The sequence below is a fragment of the Bidens hawaiensis genome, unplaced genomic scaffold, assembly GCF_021521415.1.
Source record: "Bidens hawaiensis isolate Kalapana, Puna unplaced genomic scaffold, B.hawaiensis_p1.1 tig00001087_1, whole genome shotgun sequence".
In the NCBI taxonomy this organism is placed as follows: domain Eukaryota; kingdom Viridiplantae; phylum Streptophyta; class Magnoliopsida; order Asterales; family Asteraceae; genus Bidens; species Bidens hawaiensis.
Genome location: NW_027491062.1, coordinates 1,904,145 through 1,921,318, shown reverse-complemented (window position 1 = coordinate 1,921,318; position 17,174 = coordinate 1,904,145). Strand labels below are relative to the sequence as shown.

The following is a 17,174-nucleotide window of genomic DNA, read 5'->3' as shown; positions in this document are numbered from 1 at the left end:
GTTGTGCCGGAAAAACAAGGCGCTCGTCCATGCAAAGAGGTGCGACCCCTACGAGCGGGCTCAATCCCATAGTACTGCCCCATGACCATACTAGGCACTCGTCCATGCAAAGAGGTGCGACCCCTACGAGTGGGTTGATCAAACCAGCAGTCCCTATCCTTAGAGTTCCAATGGTAAAGTGATCACTTACTCGTATCGCACTCACATCGAAAACCATAGATAACCGTTTGCATTGCTCGAAAATATTCCATAAGGAAACATAATTTAAACACATAATCGTTTTCATTACTTGTAAAAGTACCATGATAAAGCATAATTTAAGTACGTGTCCCTCGCCCCGAAAACAGTTTAAAAACAGAGAAAATAGTGAGAATAGGGGCTGTGAGACTCACCTGTGGTTCTTGTTAAGAGACTAATCGAGATTCGGGTTTCTTGGTGTTAGGCTCGAAATTGAAAGTCTAGAATATGATTAAATAACAAGAAATACATATATTAAGAGCAAGAAATCGGAGAATATAAGGGTTGGAAAGTAGATCTCAAGGTTATAATTCTCGGCTTACCTAGTACAGGAACGGAAATGAAACGGATGCTGATTTGCAGTTTTAAGAGTTTGAAGTGTGTTTGGGTGATAATTTAGGTTACATATTTATAGGCAAACTCAAGGGCACACAATCCCTTGCTTTAGGGGATTGTAATCTTTTCATATCTAGGTGTAATGATGATAAAGTATGGGATTTATTATTATTTATTTAGGGATGGGGGTGATGATCCTAGGGAGTGGTTAAGAAAAGATTCTGATTGATTTTGACAGGACATGCAGAACTGTGGTTGGTGGGAGTAGGTACGGCTGACAGCTGACTTTTCGTGTTACAGTATACTTTTCCTGGTACTGTTGTCAGTGTGCAGTCAAATGGTAAAAATCTCTGAAACACGCTACTGGTCCCTTCTGGGCGGGGGAAATCCCCTTACATTTGAGAGACTTAAGTGTTTTGTGCGTGTAGCTTTGTGCGTATAGCCTTCTGCGTGTAGGCTGTTTCTTTGCTGCGGGTAGGTGCGTAACCTTCTCGCAGTCAAGGACGTTGAGTTTCATTTGTAGATTCTCCATGAGGTCTTGGTATTTCAACATAGTGATCAGTTATGTTGAAGTCAATTCCATCCTGGAGCTTCAGACAAACTAGCTCTCAATGTTCCCGCCATGCGGGGAGGTTAGCCCCCTTTCCGCACGCGCATAAATGATTTGGGATGCACCCGCCTTAGCATCAGGCGGGGCGTCCACCCATATGACAAAAAGTTAAGTTATATGAAAACATATAGCCAAAACATCCGCGCATGACGCATATAACACATGCCCATGCTGGTTCTAACATGGCGCGCTCGCGCAGGGCGCACATAACAAATGCCCGCGCTGACTCTAACATAGCGCGCTCGCGCAGGGCGCACATAATAAATGCCCGTGCTGACTCTAACATAGCGCGCTCGCGCAGGGCGCATATAACATAATTACCTAATAATTAGGTTGATTACTTGGTTTAAGGGATTGGGAAATTACCGGGTGTCACATTCTCCCCCTGTTAGAAGAATTTCGTCCCGAAATTTAGGAGACGTTGCTGGCAGAAGCCATGCTTTGAAAGAGGTGTGGGTATTTCTTGCGCATTTGGTCTTCTCTTTCCCAAGTGAATTCAGGCCCACGCCTCGAGTTCCATTGAACCTTTACTAACTTGATTCGACTTCTTCGCAACTTTTGTTCTTTCCAATCGGTTACTGCTATAGGCTCTTCTACGAAGTGTAGTTTTTTGTCGATATGAATCTCGTCCAATGGTAGAATTAACGTTTCATCAGATAAGCACTTCTTGAGGTTGGACACATGGAACGTATCATGAACTCCACTAAGTTCGGCGGGTAAACGGAGTTTATAAGCAACCGGACCGATCCTTTCCAGAATCTCAAATGGTCTAATGTATCGCGGGTTCAACTTTCCTCGCTTGCCGAAACGGGGGACTCCTTTCCATGGAGAGACTTTCAAAAGCACTTTATCCCCTACTTGAAATTCCAATGGTTTTCTTCTCACATCAGCATAGCTTTTCTGTCTGTCGCGCGCTGCCTTAAGGCGATCCCGTATCTGAAAAATCTTATACGTCGTTTCTTGGATCAATTCTGGACCAGTCATTTGTTTGTCACCCACTTCAGCCCAACACAGCGGGGACCTACACTTGCGCCCATACAGGGCTTCAAACGGCGCAGCCTTGAGGCTTATATGATAACTGTTATTGTATGAAAATTCAACCAATGGGAGATGAGTATCCCAGCTACCTCCGAAATCGATCGCGCACGCGCGCAGCATATCTTCCAATGTCTGGATTGTTCGCTCGCTTTGTCCATCCGTTTGGGGATGATAAGCTGTACTCATGTCAAGACGAGTACCTAAAGCCCCTTGTAACGATCTCCAAAATCTTGAGGTGAATCGACTATCTCTATCAGAAATGATGGACACCGGGACTCCATGTTTTGAAACTACTTCTTGAATATACAATCGGGCTAACTTTTCCATCTTATCGGTTTCCTTGATCGGCAGGAAGTGTGCTGACTTAGTTAGCCGGTCAACTATAACCCAAATCGTGTTGTAACCCCCAGGTGTCCTTGGCAGTTTGGTAATGAAGTCCATAGAGATTTGTTCCCACTTCCACATGGGAATTTCTGGCTGTTGAAGCAACCCTGATGGTTTCTGGTATTCAGCCTTCACCTTCGAACACGTCAGGCACTTACTGACATACGTCGCGATGGCGCCCTTCAGATTGGGCCACCAATACAGCGCTTTAACATCTTGGTACATCTTGTCTGCGCCAGGATGTACAGAATATCGCGTTTTGTGAGCTTCGTTTAACACTTGCTCGCGCAATCCTCCCTTGAGAGGGACCCATATGCGGTTAGCAAAATATCGAGTGTCGTTCTCTTTGAGTTCCAAATTCTTATTCATACCCCCAAGGGATTCGTTCTTGACAAACTCTGGTTTCAAGGCTTCTTGTTGAGCTTCTCGGATGCGGGTGGTGAGATCTGCGCGAATGGTCAATCTTAGAGCCTTAACTCGTAGCGTCCTTGCTCGCTCTTTCCTACTTAGAGCGTCTGCTACCACATTCGCCTTTCCAGGATGATACTTTATTTCACAATCATAATCATTCAATAACTCAACCCATCTTCGTTGCCTCATGTTTAAATCCTTCTGATCAAATATGTGTTGAAGGCTCTTGTGATCCGTAAAAATCAAACACTTTGTACCATAAAGATAATGGCGCCAAATCTTTAGCGCGAAAACAACTGCTCCAAGTTCCAGATCGTGCGTGGTGTAGTTCCTTTCATTGACCTTGAGCTGACGAGAGGCGTACGCTATGACTTTGTTTCTCTGCATAAGGACACATCCGAGTCCTTGATGTGATGCGTCGCAGTAGACGACGATGTCATCCGTCCCCTCGGGTAGAGACAAAATTGGCGCACTACATAACTTTTGCTTCAACATTTGAAATGCCGCTTCCTGGTTCTCGCCCCAAACAAACTTCTTATCTTTCTGGGTTAGCGCAGTCAGAGGTAAAGCTATCTTGGAGAAGTTCTCAATGAAACGTCGATAGTAGCCAGCTAGTCCTAGGAATTGCCTCACCTCAGTTGGGGTTTTTGGCGCTTCCCAATTCTCGATGGCTTTAACGTTGGAAGGATCGACGTGTATTCCCTTCTCGTTTACAACGTGACCGAGAAAGTGAACCTCTCTAAGCCAAAACTCACACTTGGAAAACTTCGCATACAACTTTTCTTTCCTCAACAATTCCAAAATCAATCTCAGGTGTTGCTCATGCTCGGCCTTGGTCCGAGAGTAAATCAGAATATCATCTATAAATACAATCGCAAACTTATCCAAGTATGGTTTGCACACACGATTCATTAGATCCATGAATACAGCCGGCGCATTAGTTAGCCCGAAAGGCATCACTAAGAACTCATAATGGCCGTATCTAGTTCGGAAGGCTGTCTTCGGCACATCTTCCTCATGGACCCTAAGTTGGTGGTATCCTGACCGTAGATCTATCTTCGAATAATAACTGGATCCCTGCAATTGGTCAAATAAGTCGTCAATCCTCGGTAAGGGGTACCGATTCTTGACTGTCAGCTTGTTCAGCTCCCTGTAGTCAATACACATTCTGAATGAACCATCCTTCTTCTTTACAAATAGTACTGGAGCTCCCCAAGGTGAAAAGCTTGGGCGTATGAAACCCTTATCCAATAGTTCCTGCAACTGATTGGATAGCTCTTGCATCTCAGATGGAGCTAATCGATAAGGCGCTCGAGCCACTGGCGCAGCTCCTGGGACCAAATCAATTCGAAACTCGACTTGTCGCGGCGGCGGTAATCCGGGCAAATCTTCAGGAAAAACTTCTGGAAATTCGCGCACTACTGGTAAGTCTTCAATCCTTCGCTCATCTCCTTTCTTCTCTACTACGTGCGCCAGGAAGGCGTAGCATCCTTTCCTCAGGCACTTGCGCGCCTTTAGACACGAAATGAGTTTCGTCGCCACTCCACTTCTTTCCCCTTGAATTACCAAGGTTTCTCCGTTCAACAGTGGGATCCGAACCTGCTTCTCATGGCAAATAACCTCTGCGTGGTTCTCGACTAACCAATCCATGCGTACCACAATGTCAAAACTTCCCAAGTCTATTGGCAACAAGTTAATATTGAACCCGTGACCTCCCATGACTAATACACATTGCTCAGTCCTTTCGTTCGCGCACAACTGTCTACCATTGGCTAGTTCTATAGTATAAGGTATGTCTAGCCTACTGGTCGCTAGGCCTAGGGAGTTTTTAAACTCAGTGGATATGAAACTTAGGTCAGTGCCAGTATCAAATAAGACAGATGCAAAATGGTCGTTAAGTAGAAACGTACCAGTTACTACATTCGGCTCTTCTTTTGCTTCTCCCGCGCCGATCACAAAAGCTCTCCCGCGAGCTTGGTTTCCCTTTTGCGGGCAATCCCGACTAAAATGCCCTGGCTTCCTGCATGCGTAGCAGTTGTCGCTCGCTCCAGCTTCTCTGATACGGCAATTCATCGTCTTGTGCCCTGGTCTGCCACATTTGGCGCATTCGATTCTTGCGCATTCACCCTCGTGGTGATACTTGCATCTGCTGCACCATGGGCGAGGCCAGCTGTACCCTTTTCGCGGTGGCTCCGCGGCTTGAATCGCGTAAGCCCTTACGCTCTCTTGCTTTTTGAACGGTGGCTGCTTGGAGTCGGACCCTCGGTGGTGAGAGTTCCACTTCCTCTTGGGATCAGAGGTTCGCTGCTCGTTTCCGCGCGCAGTCAATATGCCCGCACGGACCGTATCCCTTGTAAGGGTGATGGCCCGCGCTACCGCCTCATCAAAGGCTGGAGGTGCTGCGGCGTTGAGCGGAACCCTAACAACAGGAGGTAACCCAAAGATATACCTCTCGATCTTCTTTTCCTCCGTGTTTGCCATGTCTGGCACCAACTGGCAAAGCTCGTTGAACCGGTTGTTGTAGGCGTCGATATCAGTTCCGACCATGGTGTGGTTCCAGAATTCCTGTTGCAGACTCTGAATTTCTGCGCGAGAGCAGAACTTCCTCATCATCATTTCCTTCAGCTCCTCCCAGGTCTTGTGGAGAGCAACCTCTCGCCCCAATGTCTTCACTTGAAGCTTCCACCAAGACGAGGCCGCTTCTTGAAACATGCAGGTCGCGTAAAGGACCTTTTGGTTTTCACTACATCCACTAATGGAGAGAACTGTATCCATCTTGTCGATCCAGTTGTAGAGCCCAATGGCCCCTTCTGTGCCCTTGAATGGCCAAGGCTTACAGGCCATAAATGTCTTATAGGAGCATCCTTTGTCCAAAGCTCCTGATTCGGGTTCTGGGGTTCCGGTCTCTTGACGACCCTGACTTGATTCGGCCTTGCTGGCCTCATGTGTCGCGATCGCCTGCGCGATTATTTCTGCGAGTTCCTCGGGTGTCATGGTAATTCCCTTGGCTCTGGTTGGAGGCATTCTCGTTTCTTTAAAAAGAGAATAAAAATATATCAAACTTAGCGCATGTACCCTGAGCACATAGTGTTTTTATCCTTAATGTTCACTAGACATTGTGTGACCCGTGTTCCTAAGTGTGTGTGGTTTTTCTTTTGAAAATATTTTCTTTGAAAAATACTTCATGCGATTCCCCGACGGTTATAGTCTAGGTTAAAACTTCTTTTCCTAGTTCGCTATAACCAGTGCTCTGATACCAATCTGTCACACCCGGCCCTGAACGGCGGAAACAGCCGGGCGCGCGCGAGTGGGGATTGATAATTAAGCACGGGTCATTGCAAACATTCAAAGTAAAATTTCCATTGCACATGAAATGTTTTGTACAAATACATTACATTGTTTAAAAAAAATTACAGATAAAAACATCCAAGTATGAAAATCATTGAAGATTTCCGCGCCATATCTCCTTACGTGGCGGGAACAACCGCGCGCGTCGAAGGGATAGAACCAAAATCTTCCAAAAAGCTAACTTTAGATGTTCTGCGTGAGGTGCTCTATGTGTGACTCCAAGCGCTACCTAGTTGTCTCCTGAAAGACACGTAAAAACATTTGAATCAGAATAAACTGAGTGAGTTCACAAGTTTTAGTAACTTGATAAATCGTATTGCATCATAATCTTGATACAACCGTACTGAAACATATTTCTGATAAAACCATAAAACACATGCTTTGCGAATCCGTATTGAAACATAGTTCTGATAACATATTCCTGATAAAACCGTTCCGCGGGTTACGCGCGAACATTTCTGAAAAACGTGCTCGTCTATGCAAAGTGGCGCTGCCACTACGAGCAAAATAAAGTAATACCGTCCCGCGGGTTACGCGCGGACATCTCTGAAAAACGTGCTCGTCTATGCAAAGTGGCGCTGCCACTACGAGCGAATTAATAATACCGTCCCGCGGGTTACGCGCGGACGTTGTGCCGGAAAAACAAGGCGCTCGTCCATGCAAAGAGGTGCGACCCCTACGAGCGGGCTCAATCCCATAGTACTGCCCCATGACCATACTAGGCACTCGTCCATGCAAAGAGGTGCGACCCCTACGAGTGGGTTGATCAAACCAGCAGTCCCTATCCTTAGAGTTCCAATGGTAAAGTGATCACTTACTCGTATCGCACTCACATCGAAAACCATAGATAACCGTTTGCATTGCTCGAAAATATTCCATAAGGAAACATAATTTAAACACATAATCGTTTTCATTACTTATAAGAGTACCATGATAAAGCATAATTTAAGTACGTGTCCCTCGCCCCGAAAACAGTTTAAAAACAGAGAAAATAGTGAGAATAGGGGCTGTGAGACTCACCTGTGGTTCTTGTTAAGAGACTAATCGAGATTCGGGTTTCTTGGTGTTAGGCTCGAAATTGAAAGTCTAGAATATGATTAAATAACAAGAAATACATATATTAAGAGCAAGAAATCGGAGAATATAAGGGTTGGAAAGTAGATCTCAAGGTTATAATTCTCGGCTTACCTAGTACAGGAACGGAAATGAAACGGATGCTGATTTGCAGTTTTAAGAGTTTGAAGTGTGTTTGGGTGATAATTTAGGTTACATATTTATAGGCAAACTCAAGGGAACACAATCCCTTGCTTTAGGGGATTGTAATCTTTTCATATCTAGGTGTAATGATGATAAAGTATGGGATTTATTATTATTTATTTAGGGATGGGGGTGATGATCCTAGGGAGTGGTTAAGAAAAGATTCTGATTGATTTTGACAGGACATGCAGAACTGTGGTTGGTGGGAGTAGGTACGGCTGACAGCTGACTTTTCGTGTTACATTATACTTTTCCTGGTACTGTTGTCAGTGTGCAGTCAAAAGGTAAAAATCTCTGAAACACGCTACTGGTCCCTTCTGGGCGGGGGAAATCCCCTTACATTTGAGAGACTTAAGTGTTTTGTGCGTGTAGCTTTGTGCGTATAGCCTTCTGCGTGTAGGCTGTTTCTTTGCTGCGGGTAGGTGCGTAACCTTCTCGCAGTCAAGGACGTTGAGTTTCATTTGTAGATTCTCCATGAGATCTTGGTATTTCAACATAGTGATCAGTTATGTTGAAGTCAATTCCATCCTGGAGCTTCAGACAAACTAGCTCTCAATGTTCCCGCCATGCGGGGAGGTTAGCCCCCTTTCCGCACGCGCATAAATGATTTGGGATGCACCCGCCTTAGCATCAGGCGGGGCGTCCACCCATATGACAAAAAGTTAAGTTATATGAAAACATAAAGCCAAAACATCCGCGCATGACGCATATAACACATGCCCATGCTGGTTCTAACATGGCGCGCTCGCGCAGGGCGCACATAACAAATGCCCGCGCTGACTCTAACATAGCGCGCTCGCGCAGGGCGCACATAACAAATGCCCGTGCTGACTCTAACATAGCGCGCTCGCGCAGGGCGCATATAACATAATTACCTAATAATTAGGTTGATTACTTGGTTTAAGGGATTGGGAAATTACCGGGTGTCACAGTTTAGTCTTTGTAGAAATCACTTTTATAAATTTAAAACACGATATTGTGCAAAAGCAAATCATTCCAACCTCTTATATTTTAAGACGCACGCGCAACACACATCACCTGCCCTAGACCAGCCGATTCCTTTTATCTTCCATGGAAACTCCTACAATTACTCGTTTAAACGATCATGAAAAGCAGATCACACAACTTCAAGGCGTTGTCGCTGAAATCAAAAACACCTTGACGGTTTTGGAAGATCATAGAGCTGAATCCAGAGAATTTCGGAAGGAGGTGATTGCTTGGATTAGACGACAGAATTCCAGTTCTGTCACTTCTGTGGTTGAATCTTCGTGTTCCCGTTTTCCGTCGCCCCTTCCAGATCGCTCTTCAGGTTCTACTTCTTCACCTTCATCTCTAATAGCTCAATTGGAGGTACTCGTGTCTAGATCTGACGAATACCTGAGGTCTATCGACATCAGGAAAAAACAGAACGACGATGGTTTGTCGGGATCTGGATTTTCCGGCGAGGTTTTGTCTGGATCTGATTCAAAATCTATTACTCCTACACCACCGATTTTGGATTCCGCTAAATTGAAACATGAGGTCTCGACATTAACATCCAGATCCCAGTCAGTACTACCAGATCCGTCTCTAGATCTGGAAAATAGCTATGTGGTGGATCGTTCCTCAGGTTCTCTTCCTATTCTGCCATCTCTACCCGCTCGAATGACAACAATAATCCCCAAATCTGAAGCCAATACGATTGGCGCTGGCGAGAATCTACCCAGATGTGACAAACAACTAGCCGTTCAAGCCAAATTGGGGCTGGTAGGTGATAAATGGGCCATATTGGATAATATTTGGTGGGCTTTGGGCTTTGGTACAGGGGTGGGCCACGATGTGGAGTTGAAAATCATTGTGGGCCGATACTCCCCATATTTGGGCCTGATTTATGGGGACGTTCAGTTTGTCACTCAGTTCCTTGGGCCTTCGTTCAAAATTGGCTATAGACGCCTTGGTTGGAAAGGAGGCACACTTTGGATCACTCGTGCTAACCGGGTTTGTCTTTTGGCACGTTTAACTCTATTGGAATTTTCTTTACTAGAGAACTACCGGGTATTCAGTGGTGGTACGAGAATGCCAGTCTTGTTATTGTGTTAAGTATTGGATCATATCATTTGTGGACGGTGCATGGGCAGGACCGACCACCTGAAAACGCTCTCGGGGAAGCCTCCGCTTGGTTATCGAGTCAATTGTTCGTTACCAGTCTTGAGGGCAAGACTGTTTTGAAGGGGGGAGTAATGATAGGAATTATGCTATAATTAGGCTCTAAGTATTATTTGTCTATTCTAGAAGGGTATTAAGTGTAATTTCCTTTTCTATAAATAGGTTAATAACTCATTAGGAAGGGAGGATAATATTGGTAAGTTGTTAGGCTCATTGTTTGTCAATGAGAGAGGGCACCGTCCTGGGAACACTTCGGTGTTAGTTTATCAAGTGTGTAAGATCCGACAGGATCATCTTCTTCATATCAATTCTAGTTTCAGTTTATGTTAATTCAATTTCAATTTCCATCGCCATTAATCAGAATCGGATATCTATCAGTTTGGTTGCAAGCCAACAAACAAAACATGTTTATTAAGTCCACGTAATTAGGATCGGCAGTTATGAAAGGTTATATCATAACCGTTGAGGGAAGCATCATGTCATTTCATCAAGTTTAAATAGGGCTGAACATTCAGAAGTTTTGTAACAACATTAACGTTTTAGTCTGTATTCTATCAAGTTTTTGTTTGTTCACAATTATTGTTATATCATTGTGTTCTTGTATATTTAGTTGAATGTGGTTTCCAAGAATTCAAAGTTTGATTAGAGGCCTGGGAAGATTGACAGGACCAACAAAGGGAACAAAGATACAAAAATACTCAGCAAGAAGCTGAGAAACAAGTACAACAAAAACTAACAGAAAACACCTGTAATTACACCACAACCTCCAAGTTAAAACCGAACCAAAGCCTCCACTCGCTTGTACCAGCCTTGGACCGAATCGAGAGCCACAAGAACGCCAACTCTTTGTGAAACAAAACAACCTTGAGTTTTGACTATTCATTAAAAAGCAGACCGAGTAAATAAGTTATTCTCAAAAAAGTAAGATAATAATAAAAATACTAACAATTTGTAATAGCCTAATATGACAAGTGAAACAATTTATATTCATTTATTGTAGCTGCAATCACCATCTAACCTTGCACAGTTTTCTTCACTCATGCATCATCCCTTACAACTAATATGTATAATAAATGTTACAATACATATTTTTATGAATTAATTTCAATTTTAACTTTGTATGATCATCTATCATTGACTATTTTAAACCATCAAAAGTTACAAAAATACAATAATAATATTCACTGCAAATATCCTAATTCTCTCTTGTATCCGGGGAAGTAGATTTACTCCTTGAACCTGCAGACTGAGAATTCAATATTTTTGCCTCCACTGATTTGTTTACGAAGGTTGTCGAACATTTATTCGCGTTTGACGTTGAAGGAAAGCTTGAAAGAACCGGAAATGTATCTCCTGGTTTCACAGCCTGTCCAGGTTTCTCACCACTGCCTTGACCTCCCACCGCGCCACGGCCAATTATTGACGTCAGTGCCGCCTGTAACACCGATTGGAAATTCGGGTTTGATGTGATTGCTCTTGTTGCAGCTTCAATGGCTTCTGGCTGTAGAGAATGTTGATTAGTGGTTGGCATTGATCCCATCATGGATTTATTTTGCATGAAAGAGTGGTATATGTTTTCTTGAGGTTGTGTTGACCCAAAGTTGAGGGACCCCATTTGATTTTCCCTATAGTTGAAGGACCCATTGGTCCAAGAAATTGGGGTTGCACTAGACTCCAAAGAGCTAAAGTTCAAGTTTGTGGTTGAATATCTTGGTGGGAAAATGGAAGCCATTTGTGGTGATCTATAGTTATTGTAAGGTGATGATGTCGAAAGCGTGTTTGATGTAAGATCAAGTGTGACAGTTGGGCACGAGGGCGAGGGGGGTATTGAAGAATGTGGCAAGTAAATTGGTTTTAGTTTCGAATTCTCGTTGAGGTAAAAGTTTAGCCTTTGAGAGCTGGTGCTAGGGTTTGAGTTTGATCCGGAGGTCAAGGAGCCCGAAGTTAACATGCTAGCGGCTGCGGAGGTGGTCGAAGCCATAGCAGTGGCGGCTACCGGAAGCTGGTGGTTGTGTGTTCCCTCGTATGTGGTGATCAAAATTGACATATCTTGAGGGCATCTTTGTACCTATACAATTTTATGAAGAAAAATATGTTAGCGATAAACAATAAATAGTAGCTAGGAGCCACAACATATGTTGTAACACAAATATTAATGATGGTTTAAATTACTTTGGGGCTTTTTGACAACCTCTACAACACTAATTTTTGACGTTATAGTTTTAATTTTTGAATTATTTGTGACGTTAATTTTGTAATTTAAAAAGCGTTCAAAACACTAAATTAGCAAGGTGATATTTCGATGGCAAATTCGGTTATGAAAACATTGTTTATGCGTAATTTATCACTTCTTTTAAAATCTTTTTAAATTATACCTGTTTCCTAACCGGGCAAGTTGGAGAAACGGTGCAACGATAATATGCCCTAGGACAAGGATTTCCTTTCGCAATTTTTTGTCCATATTTTCTCCATTGACATCCATCATTCATCTGCGAAATAAAACCCTAATGTTAAGTAATCTCTTAACTTAATATTAATGGTCACAACTCACACATTCTATACAATTTACAAACATAGGAAGTTTTCTATGAAAAGTAGTAAACTTTAGTAAAACATATAAAGAAAGTTAGTTATTACCGTTGGGGTGTCGCAACGAACCCTAACAGAAACCCTAGTTTTCTTTGCAGGGTTTTGTTGCAAAACCTCCTCTTGATCATCTCCACTTCTCTTCGGAGTCGAAGGTTTCTGTGTCGTTGTCGTCTCTCCAGCTTCATCTTTAGCTTCAGCTTCCAAACTGTTATCAGGGCTTGGGATAACCGAAGATTCAGCTTGTGTGGTGGATGAGAGTTCAAATTTGCCACACTCCAGTCCAAGATCTAACCCTTCTGCACTTTTGGTAGGAGGAGTTGAACTTCTCTTATCTTTCTTGTTCAATTCGGTTGATGAAGTCCTTCCAAGACTGAGGGAAACAAGCTCGGATTCATCGTGGATTTGCGGTTTGTCCTTGTGGTGTTCGATTGCGGCAGTGAGTGCAGTTGAAGTTTCTTGTTGTTGATTGAATATATCTTGGAACTTCTTTTGAAGGGTTTGGTATTCCTTCATGATTTGGTCCAAATGTACCCTAAGCCTTTGGTTTTCTTCCCTCACTTCACCCATTTCAGCTTTAATTAACTCAAACTGCATCTCATCCTGCATTAACCACAACTAGTTAGTTTAAATATTATGAAGTTAATTACTATAACAAGTTAAGGTGGTTTCTTTGGTTGTAACATTTGAATAAACTAGGTGTATATATGTTATGATCAACATCATTTGAGAAAGGCAAAATATAGATTTTATGTTTCAAAAATCAATTTTCAGACTACTTACAAATTACAATTATCTTTGTATTTAATATCTTAACTAACATATTCTTGTAAACCGGAACGATCTCTTATAAGACATGATATGATAAGGATGCATGGCATCCAACAAAGATAATGGATAACATAAGGTTAAGAAATGATACATGCTCATGCTTGTTTGTGTTTAATTATCTTGCTAATTGCTTACTTATTTGGAAGATGTATAGACATAAAATATAAAATTGTATTAACTTTAATGTATAAGTTTTAGACGTTGAATATGGACCTCTTAAAAACAATAGTAATTAGGTACAATTAATACATATCATAATGAGGTATAAAGATCTCATGACCTTCTATTTTAGACTTTTTCATGGTAGTTGGGTTATGTCTTCATTAAGTTAACTTGATAGTTTTAAGTTCAATAGCTTTTTTCTATGTGCTTTAGAGAATTATTTCTAGCATGCCAACAGATTAATTAGGGGTTATAGTTTTTAAACTAATATCAAATTAATTGTTTCTTATTTTGTTATTATTTGTTTTATATTTCCATTATATTTTCTCTTTCAAGTTTAAATAAATGTGGTCTTTACCTTAACTATGTTTTTATATATATTCCATGATTTATAGATCTATCTAAAACTTCTTAGTTTCATTTTTTTAAGATGAATATATAAAATAAAGAGACCTTGAAAATTTTCCATGCTCAATCCACAACCAACATTAAATATATACAGAATCTTGAAAATATTTAACATTAAGATATAGCCAAGATCCGAGAACCAAGAAGATAAGAAAGTAATTAGTTAATAAAAAATGAAATATAAGAAAGAATCAAATAATCAAGAGATAATTAACTAATTTCTGATTTTTTCGAGTTAATTATCAGTTTAATTTCTCTCTTTTTCATAAAAAAAGAAAAATAATTATTTTATTTACCGACTAGATTAAAGATGTTGCATGCAAACTAGCTAGTTTGTTATACATACAAAAAATATTATAAATTAAGAAAGATATATAAGTGGATCAAGAAGCTAAAGATTTATCAGAAAATTAAACACCTTCATCTTTGAAGGTGCAACAAGTTTAATATTGAAATTAAGAACAACATATTCATAATTCAAAAAAAAAAAAAAGAATACATATGAACAAGATTAAACTTGGATGAACCATACTATGAACACTAATTAGCCACTAACCTCTTGTTTGCAGTCATCGCGATCGTCGAGTACTTCCTTTTGCTGTTCCTGCTTGATTTTGGTGGTCTTTCTTAGATCAACTTCCATGGCTGCCGTGTGCCAAAAGTATACTTTTGAATGAACTTATAAATAGAATTATAAATATATGAGGAAATATAGCAACTTAGATCTGTTCTTATAATGAGGGGGCCAGCAATGTTTGACTTGTATGTATATACGTTTTCAGCTTTCATTCAATATTTCCTTAATAATCAAACATGGAAAAATGTCAATGCCCTGGTTGCATGCCATCACCTACAAATTATTTTACTACTACTAGTATCCTTTTTTTATTCATAAATATGACTTAATTTATTGCTATCAACTAATTAAAAGTTTAAGACAGTACAAATATATAATTATTCATTGAAATTTATACTGTAGATCTTGAATATATAAACCTTAATTTTCCCATTTATTGATCAATATGAAATATTTCACCTAATATTAACCAAGTTTCCTTAGTGTTTCAACCAAAACATTCAAGGTACATTTAATGTTAGTTGATTTAAAGAAATATATATGAACTTGGTTACGGTTTAGTGATTATTATTCCCCATTTTGACTTAAATATATTAACCAACTATTAAACTTTATTATTTAGTGAACTCTTTTTTCACTATTGCCCTTCATTTTTAAGTTGATTTTGAAAAAAAAAATAGTAATTACTAAATATTAATCAATATTTATATACAGTCTGTTTATTCACTTATTATTATTATTTTTTCAAAAAAAGAATTGCACAACCTTGATACACATACTAGCGTTGAATTAATTTTTCCATATGCAATGCCAATTTCATCAAATGATAATATTATCAAAGGAAAACATAAATAATTTTTTAACAGTTATTTGGATCATTGGCGGACCATAAATAACCTACCCGATCATTTCCATTCTACCCCAGAAGAATCCCAGCATATGAAAACCCTATGATCCAGCCCGATCGAAACCGTCTATTTTTACTTATTATTGTCAATGATCACTCTACATAAGATCTAATTAAATTGTAATATTGTTTTTGCAAGGGGGAGAAATAATAATATTAACTAGATTATATTAATATAAATAGTAAATAAAAAAGTAGATAAGACGTGAATGAAGAACTTGAAGAATTCAACTTAACGTTTAGGTCTTTTAGATTATGGATGTTAGACCCGCAAGAAACGGGCCTATTTGCTGACTGCTAATCCATTATTTTATGTATTTTCTAATTGTTTATAGCCAATTAACAGCTACATATCATATGGTTGAAGTTTCCTGCTACAAAAGTCAAAGATATAAAAAAATTAAAAAAGAAAAATCAATCACGGCGGTCAGAGTTACGTCACCGTCGTTTATATTTCCGTTGGTAATTAGGGTTTCGGCTTCATACGCAAGTCAAGTTAATTTAAAAAGGCTACTGAAGAGACGTGGATCGACTCACTGGTAGACGATCTACTTTCCTCGGGTGTGATTATACTATTTCACCGATGGTTTTCTTGGATCTGTGTTCTTCCACCTACAAAATGAACAGCACCGTCAACTTACCCCTCAGAAAGGGACAGAGGGGTCCTCTTTGGGGTAACCCTCCGGTGTGAGAATAAGTATTTGTGGGAGAAGATAATAATATCAGAGTAAGGAAATATGGAGAGTATTGCTTAATAGCTGAATACTCTGTAATTGGATGTGATTGGATGTGATTGTGTATGTTACTGGCTGTAACTGTCTGTGATTGAATGTAATTGAATATGATTGAATGTTTCTCCTTGTGGAGTTGATGTGGTATTTATAGTGCTAGGGTTTCCACTGATTGGGCTCAGCCTTGTTGGCCTCCTCCAATTGCCCTGCGCCACGTGTCCTCTGGGACACCTGGTGCTTTCTCATTGGTTATAATAACGTGGTAGCACATGGGTTATGCTGAGTTGTCCACCTTTCATTTGGCAGCTGTCAACATCAGCATATTCTTATTCCTTAAAAAGATACCTTCTGGAAGGTTGTCTGACGTGCACAATCAAGGTTGCCCTAATCCTGATTTGGATAAGGACGAGGTTGATTATGTGCATGTGTGATATGCGCCTATCCTGAGGATGCGCGAGGTCTTCTCTTTATTCTCACGCGCAGATGTTTCATGCGCAGATGTGATATGCACAAGCATGTGATATGCGCCACGCGCGGATGCGCCACGCGCAGATGTGATGTGCGTGAGCATATGTGATGCCTGAGCATATGTGATGCCTGAGCATGTGATGCATGAGCATATTGTGATGCCTGAGCATGTGATGCCTGAGCATATGTGATGCGTGAGCATATGTGGTGCCTGAGCATATGTGATGCCTGGGCATGTGATGCATGAGCATATGTGATATGCGCCATGCGCATAGGTTTTGGCTTTGCGCCTTCATAATGTCTTGATTTCAAGCCTCTTGTCTATATCTTTGTGGGTTGACCCGCCTCGCTCGGTGTTGAGGCGGGTACATACCTCTTCAGCTACAACCCAAAACAGCCTGTGTTTTTTCTTTTGGACTTTGTTTTTGACTTCTTTTCATATCATTTACACTTTTTTTCCCTACATGATATTAAGGACTTTAAGATATGGTCTATATATAGATATATACTCTAAATATGATAAAAGATTCAATACGAAAATTGTTTATCGTACATTACGTACGCGGCACCCTTAATCTTAGATTTCAAAAACACATGGTGGCAACTTTGTAAATTATTTCAAATCGTTTCCATCCTAATTAACCGTTGCATCGATTCAACTATCGTCACCGGCGTCATTTGCAGACACATACTTTAATTGATTTTGAATTGAAATACGTCATTTGCAGAAACCCAGTT

The 17,174-nt window shown here is 40.8% G+C and overlaps 1 protein-coding gene across 1 annotated transcript; it reads right to left on the bottom strand.

The window, feature by feature from the left end:
- Window positions 1-10,819: 10,819 nt before the first annotated feature.
- On the bottom strand, window positions 10,820-14,643 carry LOC143557199 (WRKY transcription factor 72A-like). The gene is made up of 4 exons (XM_077046330.1): window positions 14,310-14,643; window positions 12,404-12,955; window positions 12,142-12,255; window positions 10,820-11,834 (listed from the first exon to the last, which is right to left on the bottom strand). The coding sequence occupies exons 1-4, from the start codon at window positions 14,394-14,396 to the stop codon at window positions 10,962-10,964; spliced, it is 1,626 nt and encodes a 541-aa protein (XP_076902445.1). The 5' UTR covers window positions 14,397-14,643; the 3' UTR covers window positions 10,820-10,961.
- Between the last annotated feature and the right edge of the window lie 2,531 nt (window positions 14,644-17,174).